General features: G+C 39.6%; 1 protein-coding gene across 1 annotated transcript in view; it reads right to left on the bottom strand.

Annotated features, from left to right (window-relative positions):
* Window positions 1-12,408, bottom strand: part of LOC106867783 (GPI-anchor transamidase component PIGS) — a 46,813-nt gene extending 34,405 nt beyond the window's left edge. The window contains exons 1-4 of the mRNA XM_089341526.1: window positions 12,352-12,408; window positions 8,127-8,266; window positions 2,995-3,079; window positions 416-517 (exon numbers count right to left, since the gene is read on the bottom strand). Of these exons, the coding sequence (XP_089197652.1) occupies window positions 416-517; window positions 2,995-3,079; window positions 8,127-8,266; window positions 12,352-12,379 (355 nt within the window). The 5' untranslated portion in view covers window positions 12,380-12,408. The remainder of the gene's footprint in view (window positions 1-415; window positions 518-2,994; window positions 3,080-8,126; window positions 8,267-12,351) is intronic.

The raw sequence follows: 12,408 nt of genomic DNA, 5'->3' as shown, positions 1-12,408 counted from the left end.
AAGTCATTATTAAAATATTCAATGCCATATGCATTAAAAAGATAACTATTGCTTTTTATGTAGACAACATCACTGAGTTATTTATTTTCTATACACAATTTTATTTCCTGACACCATCCTATGTACAATCTTATCTATTTCAACAAGAACTATGAAGGCTATATGTCTATAATGAGATTTTCATAAAGCTAAAATTATCTGAAATTGTTTCCTATACTGCTTGAAATAATTAAAATATCACCAATCATTGACTAAGATTGTTTTTCTTTACTGACTGCTATCATGCTCCCTGTATTAAACATGTCAACAGAAGCACAATTAAAGAATGGTAAAACTTGTCCAGACATTTCTACACATTTTCATAAGATAAAACTTGTCCAGACATTTCTACCCATTGCCAAGATTATTACAATACCTCTGATAGTCTGTGCTGATTCTAAGACGGTTTTTTGCACTTCTGTTGCTTGTTGCAGAGAAACAATGTATTCAGATAATATAGCACCAGCACTGTTAATATCTGAAAAATACAAAACAATTTTTTTTTTTAATAGGGCAATACATAACATAAACTGATATATTAAGACATTAAGTTTATGTAAACATAATTCAACTTGAAATTTAGTTATAAAGTAAGACTGCATATTTATGTAACAAAAGGGTAAGGTTTGATTATTTCCAACATTTTCAACAGTAGAATTACTGAAGTAGTTGTATGCTGTCAACTTAATGTGACAGTCCCCTGAAGGGAATAATACTACTGTTGGTTAGACCTAGGAAGCTGTACTGCTTCCTGTTGGCCTTGACACATTTCCTGTGTCTTTATGTTTACAAGGGGGAGACAAGCACCTCCACCCAGCTAAGCCTGCATCCAGAGACATGTTTCTCCAGACTGATGACGAGCAAAGACTCAGAAACATGTCTCTAGATGCAGGCTTGGTTGGGTGGAGGTGCTTGTCTCCCTCTTGTAAACATAAGGATACAGGAAATGTGTCAAGGCCGACAGGAAGTGGTGCAGCTTCCTAGGTCTAACCAACAGTAGTATTATTCTCTTCAGGGGACTGTCACATTAAGTTGATAGCATACAACTACTTCATCGTATCACTACTGCATAAATCTCTCTGAGAGATTTAGAAACGTATTATTTCTAAAAAAAAAAAAGTAGAATTACTGTATTTAATAGCAGTGTTAAATAATAGCGATTAGCAATATATTAAAGTTAGCTAACATTATCTTAAAATCAAGAAAGCAAGGGAGGCAACTTCTAACTTTGCTGATTTCTTAGCTGTTGTCAGAGGAAGTAGTCTTTTAACAATGCTTACTGACCCTGTATTAAATAAGCACTGTTAAATGTAACAAGTAAAATAACTTACTATAGAGCAACATTGACTAGTATAAGGGAAGGAGATTAATTGATAGAGGGATACTGATTGTAGATTTATGTAATAAATGTGAACCAATACAAGTTAATGGGATAGTAATCTTCACAATAAATTACATCTGATGTATAATTTATATTGATCAATTTCATCATCATCTTGACAGTTTGACAAGATCTAATGAGTCCAAGAACTGCATCATGCTCCAATGTCCTTTTTGGCATGGTTTCTACAGCCTGATGCCCTTCCTAGTGTCAACCACTTTACAGTATGTACTGGGTGCTTTTATCATGGTACCTGCTCAATTGAGGACACGAGATTATGAACCCTGGGCAGGGATCAACTTCATGTTATGAAATGGTAGAGGTCAGAGCAAGTTTTTGTAGAGGATGTGCATGGCTACTCACATTTGGTAGAAGAGGAGAAAGGAGAAAACAATCAGTAGAAGCTGCAAAGAGATTGACAATGGCAATGAAGTGCCCAGGTGGCCCCACAAGGTATGTAAATTTTCACTAATGTATGGAGATTAATTTGGGTTGGGGAAAAGTAGACATTCCGAACAAAAAGCCCAATATGCACTGATACTTGCTTGACACCCTTGCCACTGAGAATATATGAACCAGTGACAGGCTAGTTTTGGCAGCTGGCATCCAATAATGCTGACATTCGCAAAAATGTATGTTATCAAATTAGAATATAAGACATATACACAACCAGCCAAAGAAATATGCTAAAACAGACAAATGGAGATTGGTGTGGTTCTCTAGCTTGCCAGCTCCAACCAAATCGTCTAAACCATGCCAGCATGGAAAACAGACGTTAAATGACGATGATGATGATGACGACGATGATGATGATGACGACGATGATGATGATGACGACGATGATGATGTCTTATCCAACATCCATTTTCCATTCATTTAATGTTAAAAATATTAGGATTAAATGCCAAAGTAGTAAAACCTTGAGTAGCATGAATCTTTTATTATTAATTTTTAACACATAGGGAATGGTGACATATTGTGCAAACTTAGTTTCTTGAGTTTTTTTTTTTTTCATCTTTTAGTCACGAGGGAAGGCAGTTCATATGACTCTCTACTGGGCATCTGAGACTGGAGAAGGAGAAGGAAGGAAGCATCCTCACACTGGAGACCTTCCCCAAAATGCTTGCCAAAGAATGATCTCTGCTAAAGGCAGCAAAGGTATGAGGAATTCTTTCAGTTCCGTCTATCAAATCCACTTCTTTCAGTTTCCGTCTACCAAATCCACTCACAAGGCTTTGGTGAGCCCGAGGTTATAGTAGAAGACACTTGCCCAAGGTGCCACGCAGTGGGACTGAACCCAGAACCATGTGGTTGACAAGCAAGCTACCTACCACACAGCCACTCTTGCTGATATTCTATTCATTCTTATGTCTTCCGTCTTTATGTTCTGTGTTCAAATTCTACTGAGGTCGACATTGCCTTTCATTCTTTCAGAGTCAATAAAATAAGTACCAGCTACACACTGGGGGTTGATGTAATCGACTTTCTTCCTTCCCCAGTGCCAAAATTTGAAACCAAAATTTTGTTCATTCTGAAATGACGAAAAAGGAAGAAAAATGTCTAGTAATACTTACTCAGCTGTTTGCTTAAATGCTTCGGCAATTCAACTTGGTCATCTTGATCAAAATTTATTATATTGATCTTCACTGTGTATTTAACCTGCAAAAAGAAATAATTAAAAGGTAATCTCTTCTCCGCTGACATACTACGACGAAGTCTCCAAGATGCAGATAAGATAGAGATTTTTATTTATTTACAGCCTCAAACATCTCATACCTTTCGCGCTTTAGTCTGCCCTCTATTATTTATCTTGTTTCTCTCCATGAAATTCAATTGAATTCAGTTTTTGTCTTAAATTCATACTTATTCATTTTCTAAGCTTCCTAAATTCATGCTACATATATATTCTATTCACCTAGATTTCATTGCTCTTTTAAAAATTACGATTTATGCATTGTTGTCTCTCAAATATTTAAAATCTACGATTAAGAGCCCTATCTCCTCGCTGATGGTACACCCGCCCTCCCACCCCCTCCACCGGAAGTGCATTCCTCTGTCATCCCCTCCACCGGAAGTGCATTCCTCTGTCATCCTGTCATCCTCGGCTGTCTCCCGGAACCCATCTAATGGCCTTGGCCATCCTCTCCCCAACCTTTGGGTAGCGCATTAAGTTTGAGTAATGTTTGCAGGTTGTAGGTACTGTTTTGCTTATGAATTCTTCCAATTGCAAGTTTTCTTTTCAGGTACACGACACTGCTTCCCCCTTTCCCAGGCTACAGGCCCACACTCCCAACACCCATACTGTTAGGATTGGCACTCTCAACGTCGGCACGCTGAAAGGTAGATCTGGTGAAATTGTTGAGATGCTTGAACGGAGACGCGTAGATATGTGCTGCATCCAGGAAGTAAGATGGAGAGGAGGTTCTGCGAGGTTCCTCACAGGCAAAGAACACAGGTACAAGATTTTCTGGGCAGGGAACACTGATGGGGTCGGGGGCGTAGGAATACTTCTAGCGGAGAAATGGGTGGATAAGGTAATCGAGGTCGTTAGAGTAAGTGACAGAGTACTTAAGATTAGACTAGTGCTTCATCATAGATTAGCTACTGTCATCTCAGCCTATGCACCTCAACCGGGGCTACCAGATGGTCTGAAAGACCAATTCTATGACACCCTCTTGCAAACTACCTCGTCGACGAGTGACAGGGACCTTCTCTTTGTGGCTGGAGACTTCAATGGTCATGTCGGACGTCGTGCTGGAGGCTTCCATGGCATACATGGAGACTATGGCTTCGGTTCCCGCAATGAGGAGGGAACCAGACTGCTGGAGTTCTGTGATGCAACCGATCTTATGGTCTGCAATACCAACTTCAGGAAACCTGCCAGTCACCTAGTCACCTACCGCTCCGGCAGACACTCTAGCCAAATCGACTACATCCTTGCCAGAAATAGGGAAAGAGGGCGGCTTATAAATGCCAAAACCTACCCTGGCGAAGAATGTACCCCACAACATAGATTAGTAGTTAGCGACTTTGGGATCAAGGCAAAATGGGTGCCCAGAATTAGACCGGCTTGGAGGAGAAGGGTGTGGAAGCTTAAAGACCCTGCAAATGGACAGAGACTTAGAGACAAGTTACTTGAAGCATTTAACGAAATAGAAGGGGATATAGCATCATACAACGTGGAAGACAATTGGAGATTTCTGCGGGACAACCTGTTGAAAGCCACCGACCAGATTTGTGGGTGGTGTAAGGTCCCCTCCCGACCCAGAGTAACGTGGTGGTGGAACAAGGAGGTAGACAGGGCTATTAGACAAAAGAAACAGGCTTGGAAGGACTGGAAGAACGGTGGTAGCAGGGAATTGTACCAATGTGCCAGAAGGGAGGCTAGGTGACAGGTTTATTTAGCCAGAGGGGAAGCAGATAAGAAAAGATTTGCCAATGTTCTGCGCCGTGAGGACCAAAGACTCGAGGTATTTCGTGTTGCAAGACAGTGTAGGAGAGAGAATAGTGATGATGTAGGAGAGAAATGTGTTCGCATGGATGATGGTACGCTTGCACTAAATGAGGATGCAAAGAAAGAGGTCTGGAGATGCCACTACGATAGATTGCTTAATAAAGAGAATGAATGGGAGGAAGAGAGCCTGCCGTATGTCGACCCAATAGAGGGACCAGCTATCCGAGTTGATAGTACCAGGGTAGATAAAGCAATTAAGAGTATGAAGACCGGGAAAGCCCCCGGCCCATCAGGAATCACTGCAGAGATGCTCAAAATATCTGGCAGTGTTGGCTATAGCCTAGTCACCCGTATTACGAACCAGGTGATACACGAAGGAGTCATACCCAATGACTGGTGTAGCAGCATCATAGTCAACTGCTACAAAGGTAAAGGTGACGCTTTAGATACAAATAATTACAGAGGCATCAAGCTGTTAGATCAGGTTATGAAAGTTACAGAGAGGGTCATAGCCCAACTAATTAGGGAGCGAATCAATTTAGATGAGATGCAGTTTGGGTTCGTGCCAGGTAAAAGCACTACTGATGCCTTATTTCTAGTGAGACAGCTGCAGGAGAAATACCGAGCTAAGGATAAACCTCTGTACCTGGCTTTCGTTGACATGGAGAAAGCCTTTGACAGGGTCCCCCGATCCCTTATCTGGTGGTCAATGAAGAAACTTGGGATAGAAGAATGGTTAGTGAGAGCTGTGCGAGCCATGTACAGAGATGCTGCCAGTAAGGTAGACTGTATGACGCATGCGTACGAATAGCCATGCTACATGGCAGTGAAACATGGGCTGTAACTGCTGAGGACATACGTAAGCTCGCAAGGAATGAAGCCAGTATGCTCCGTTGGATGTGTAATGTCAATGTGAATACCCGTCAGAGTGTATCTTGAGAGAAAAGCTGAACATTAGAAGCATCAGTTGTGGTGTGCAAGAGAGACGATTGCGCTGGTATGGACATGTGGTGAGAATGGATGAGGATAGCTGCATGAAAAAGTGCCACACCCTAACAGTTGGGGAACCCGTGGAAGAGGTAGGCCCAGGAAGACCTGGGCTGAGGTGGTGAGGCAAGACCTTCATACATTGGGCCTCACCGAGGCGATGACTACTGACCGAGACCTTTGGAAATGTGCTGTGCATGAGAAGACCCGGCAAGCCAAGTAAGATCGTTGCCAGTGCCCCTAGACTGACTCTTGTGCGGGTGGCACATGAGATGCACCATTTTGAGCGTGGCCGTTGCCAGTACCGCCTGACTGGCTCCCGTAGGATTTTCGAGTGAGATCGTTGCCAGTGCCCCTGGACTGGCTTGTGCGGGTGGCACATAAAAGACACCATTTCGAGTGTGGCCGTTTTCGTGCGGGTGACACGTAAAAGCACCCACTACACTCTCTGAGTGGTTGGCGTTAGGAAGGGCATCCAGCTGTAGAAACTCTGCCAAATTAGATTGGAGCCTGGTGTTGCCATCCGGTTTCACCAGTCCTCAGTCAAATCGTCCAACCCATGCTAGCATGGAAAGCGGACGTTAAACGATGATGATGATGATGATGATGATGATGATGTTTAAAGAATACAATATGTATAAACAATTGCAGCGTGGAAGGTGTTTATAAGCCATTTAAAATCACACAAAAATCGTTAGATTCACTTCAATACTCAAATTTAATTTGTCACGATGCAGCACAGAATTTTGTCAGTAAACAGGTCGCAGTTTCAAAGCTACAAAAATATTTTGACAAATTAAATTTAAATATTGAAGTGAATCTAACGTTTTTTGTGTTTTTAAATGGCTTATAAACACTCTCCACACTACAATTGTCTGTTTCAACAGACGATTTCAGATCAGGTTACTTGCTATGCAAGTACATCTCCGTAAAATATGTATAAAGATAATCAGGTAAGCCTTCTTAGGATTGTATATATATATATATATATATATATATATATATATATTTGTGTGAGTGTACATATATGTTATTGTGGTGTGGTTTAACCCCAGGTCAGTCCTAAACCAGCACACTTATGTCCAAAGCATACCAGCCATGATCACCCAATATTTTATTCAGGCATAGTATCTACATGCAATGTTGTGTCTTTCATAAGATAGTCAGTGTGATATGAGGGTGATGTGGTAACTATTTCTAGTAGATCAAAAGATCAAGTAGAAGTGGCCTTGTTCATTCATGTGTATACACGTTTCTATGCAGGTGTGGTGACACACAGACATTTAAGGCAGAATGATATCTAGAGTTTCTGTTCAGATAACCACACATAAAAGTTCTCATACTTTACAGATACAAGACAACAGCAAAGAGAAAAACACTTATAAAATCATTATTAAAACTGGTTTTTCCATGTCATAAGAGCATTTGTCAATGTCTCAAAGCAAAGTTCCTTTATCTCAGAAGCTCAAAATTTACTTCAAACTTCCTAAATTCACTTCAGATAAGGGGTTTAGACATGGCTGTGTTGTCATGGAGTTCAGGTTCAGTCCCTCTATGCAGCAGTATCGACAATCATAGCTTCAGGTTGACAAAAGCCTTCCAACAGAAATTTGGTAAACAGAAACTATGTGGAACGCAGTCAAAGACGCCATTCCTGTTCTAGAGTGGAAGATTTAATTCATCACCTGATATAAAAACCACCATCTGGTCCTCAAGTACCTTCAACAGAGTCAATTCTGTTCCAAGCATTCAGGCCAAATCTCCAGTTTGAGGACAACTTCTTCGGACTAAAAAGGATATGGGTCCTATCCTCCTTCCTTTGACTGAGCAATGGAAAAATACATATTTTTTAATCTGCCTTTAAAATATGGTATATTACAGAGGTGGGTGAGCAACATTGAGGAATAGACAAGGAAGAAAACAGTGAAAAACATGATTTAGTTGCCAACTTTTGGTCATTGATTTTGATATGATTAATGTATGGAGAGAAACACTTTCAAGATATTTTATTACTTCATAAATTTTCTTCCTTCTCTCTCAGAGCAACTGGTTTCAAGGTTGACAAAAAAACTATAATTGGAATACTTAATCTATATAAGATCTAAGGTCGTCTTACAACATAGAAACTTTCAACAACCAAGAGAAAACTAAAATTAATGTCGTTAACAGGATATTAGTCCTTAAACTAGTAACACTAGCATCATAAGATGATACAGCTTGTCAAGAAACATTCAATGGACAATGACAACAACAAATACTGCATACCTTGGTATCGGTCAGTGCTTCAATTTCATCATAAGGTAACGGTACTCTGTATACCTCAGTTGTCTTCCACCAAAGCGGAATACCAAAAAACACACAGATCAAACCAATTCCAAGAGCTGCATATGCCTGAGTGGCTTTCTCTGTGAATATAAAAATAAGAATTACTTCTTTAAGTTTAAACGTATGACCATTGTTGGAAGGAAATCCTAGTAGTGGCCGATGCCAGTGCCACCTGCAAAAAGAAATTAAAAGGTGTTTAAAGAATACAATATGTATAAACAATTGCAGTGTAGAAGGTGTTTATAAGCCATTTAAAGTCACACAAAAACTGTTAGATACACTTCAATATTCAAATTTAATTTGTCATGATGCAGCATGGAATTTTGTCAGTGGACAGGTCACAGTTTACCAGTGGCACATAAAAAGCATCATTCAAGAATGGCCAATGTCAGCTCCACCTGAATGGCTCCCATACAAGTGGCACATAAAAAGCACCCACTACACTCTCAGAGTGGTTAGCATTAGGAAGGGCATCCAGCTGTAGAAACCTTGCCAAATCAGATTGGAGCCTAGTGCAGCCTCCCTGCCTGCCAGTCCTCAGTCAAACCCATGCCAGCATGGAAAGTGGACGTTAAACAACGATAATGATGATGTGTAACATTGGCCAGTTCACTTCCCCCATTGGTTTATATCCATAGCATGGCCAGCCACTTCACCAAATCTTGTGTTGCCTCTTCATTAATATGTGAAACGCTTGTGTTTGTAAAGCTCTTCTTTCCAACATGATGAAGGCTGAAGGATATATCAGCCAAAACGTTGTGTTAACAACAAACAAGATGTAAATAATGTACATAATTCCTCATCTCTTAAATACAGAACTTAAAAAGAGAAGAGTCGTGGGCAGGATAAAAATATATATTCTAAGCAAGAAATATGAGAAGACATGGCTGATGTAGTCCTCCTGAAACAAGAGCCTCCAAGGGATCAGTCAAGAAACCTCACAGATCTATGATTGCCCTGACCACCAAGGGCATAAGCCCTTACCCAGCTGTTTTCTCTGATTTATAAGGGCATGCTTAGAGTAGTTCCATTCACCCTAGCCATTTTTGCCAGTCAACCACTTTTTGACAAATTCACTGGGAGAGAGCCATTCCCTCATCACTTTTGTTTTCTTCTCCAAGTTGAACTTCAAAAAGTCAATGAGGTCATCACCAAACAGGAAAGTATCTGTCCTTAATTCTTTCATCATCATCATCATCTTTTAACGTCCATTTTTCCATGCTGGCATGGGTTGGACAGCCTGACAGGGGCTGGCTAAGCAGAAGACTGCACCAGGCTTCACTGTCTGTTTTGGTAGGGTTTTTATGGCTGGATACCCTTCCTAACACCAGACACCTTACATAGTGGAATGAGTGCTTTTAATGTAGCACTACCACAAACCTTTAGGCCACAGCCACTACACAACACTGCCTGCCTCACCGTGTCAAAGGCATGTGGTGAGAGATTCTCATGATGGACTCAACAGAGAGCTAGACTAGTCTAACATGCAACAACAGCTCAACATCAGTACACACACACACATACTATGACACCTGGTTTGTTTCTTCCCCATCTACTGCCTCATATTTATGACTTTTTCAATTCTCTGCTCTTTGTCCTTTTCCAGATTTTGCATGTAAACCTACAGATACAACCATCCCTTTTTTTTTTTTTTTCAATACTATTCACTCACACATCTTCCTATCTTTCCTTTCACCACTACCTCACTTTATATATCTTTTCTTTCCTCTCGCTTTCTCCCTCTCTATACATATTCATCTTCATAACTTAGTAGCTGACTTACTGTTTTGGCCATATATATTGAAACATTTCAACTGAGAAAGATCTTACATAATTGATATATTACACAGACCAGAAACATACATATTAAATGATAGACTCAATGCCTGTGCAAAGCAGCCTGTTCAGACTCCACTTACAGAGATATTCAAACAACAATTAGCAGTTGTTTGTTATATTTGATTTGAGTTGAAAATTCTGGTACTATGCCCTGCTTCTATTACTAAATAACATATACATACATATCATCATCATTTAGTGTCCGCTTTCCATTGGCTAGACCACTGGTTCTCAAACTGGGGTCTGCGAAGTGATTCTAAAGGGGCTGATAACGTCATAAGACTTGGAAAGCAGCTCCTTGAGCAAACACTCTTTGTCTGATAACCTAGAATACATGCCCAAAAAAGTCGCACCACTCTACCGTAATGTATCATCAGATGAAAGGATGAGCCTATTTGAGCAGAAGACTACGCATGGATATGTTAGAAGACAGCTCCATGATAATAGTAACATCGATCATCAAAGCAGTTTATCATGGACCAATAACCAGATTACTACCTCCCACTTTTGAAGGGTATATGTTTGCAATCCAGGAACAGGAAATATCAACCAAGTACCTGATGCACAAAAGGGATAGAGATGCAGGAAAAGCAGTAAAATGTGACAACCGATGCAGACTTTGTGGAGTTCACACTGAAGACATCACCCACATCATAAGCAGTTGTCCGAAAATGTCATCACAGTATTATTTACCAATGAGACATGATGTTGTAGCTAGGACACTCTATAATGAAATCTGTCAGAAGAATAATCTTGAGGACAAAGAAATAAGAACCCACAATACGGTAGAAGCCATAGCCACTCATAATAAAAAGGGATATTGGGGGAATGTCCCAGTGAAGGCCTCAATAAAATGTAAGCACAACAGACCTGATATGATTTGGGATAGAGAAGAGAAACTGTGCACAGAATTGGAAATTACCTGTCCAACAGATGTTAACATAAAGCTGAAGATAAACGAAAAAGAGAACACCTATGCTGAACTATAGAGAAATCTGTAGTTACTCTATTCAGACTACAAGTTCAGGGTTATACCTGTAATTATTGGAGCCCTGGGATATGTAACACACTGCCTAAATACCAATCTTGAGAAATTAGGATTCTCAAAATCAGACAGAAGGCTAATTCAAAGACTACAGATCCAATCCATCACTAGAACTGTAAAAATTTGTAAAACTTTCCAGAAGTTTATCATTTAAACATATATATAAGAACGTCTAGATATGCAACTATATGCATAAGAATACATTTATAAAATATACAAATCTGCACATACATACATACATACATAGCCTGTTGTTGATGTTGAAATTCCAACGAAGGAACCTTGGATCTAGGTTAGAAACCGGTTCTTTCTCTATTGGCAAGAAAATCTTGAAATAAAACTGAACAATGACATACATATATACATGAGTACACGTCTTTGATAAGGTCCAACGAGGCCAAAATACATTTGGCGTTCTCGCTAGCCGCGGCGGACGATTTTCCATTTCCCCCTGATATATATTGTGTATTTAAATACAGTACATCCATAACAGATGAACAGATGTCATCTCTGACGAATTCCGCAGTAATTTTCCTAAACGCAACCATTCTGAAAACTATCTCTTAAAGTTACTGTTGTTTAGTCCCCTACTCAGCCCTGATCGAACAGGCAAACGAAGATCAAAGGTCCACCAGCTATAAATTATAGCCATATCCTATTTCAAGTTACACCCGTCCAAATATGTGATATTTGTTGATGTATTATATATATATCTAAAAGCTATTTCGCAACATTTACATATCTTCGAGAAGAGCAAAAGATGCGACAGGCTTTCATTTATATGACGATATCGGGTGTTTTATCTTTGCTATCAGATAACCCGTTAGACTGAGAGGTTTATTTTTATATATTTCCTTTACTCTCTTTTGCAGACGATATATTTGTGTGTGAATGTGTGTGTGTGTGTGAGAGAGAGAGAGAGAGAGAGCAAGAAAGAAAGAGAGAGAAAATTAGGCTCTAAAAAATGTCAAACAAGCATAAACTGCTGAATAATGCGACAGGACAGTTATGGTATCCAGGGTAAATAATAGATTTACAATAAAACGATTTGTATAGCTTTCATAGGAGCGGTAACAATCATTTACTTTAATATGCAGGTTTAACATTTGAAATTACATTATTTTACTTCGCATGATGAAAATATCCGCAAAATATCTCTATTCAAATTTATTTTAACATACTTTATAATTTTCAAAAATATAACGAAGTACAGAAAAATAGAAATAGCACCTTTTTAGAAATTATATGACTTGTAAATAAAAGAAATTAGATTGTTTTTACCTTTCTCGAGACGCTTATTTTTATTCATCGCTGCTTGTCGATACCGGTGAACGAATC

Source organism: Octopus bimaculoides, chromosome 2, assembly GCF_046866305.1.
Source record: "Octopus bimaculoides isolate indiv1 chromosome 2, ASM4686630v1, whole genome shotgun sequence".
Taxonomy (NCBI): Eukaryota; Metazoa; Mollusca; class Cephalopoda; order Octopoda; family Octopodidae; genus Octopus; species Octopus bimaculoides.
Note: the sequence above shows the minus strand (reverse complement) of the source record. Positions and strands in the feature narration are given on the sequence as shown.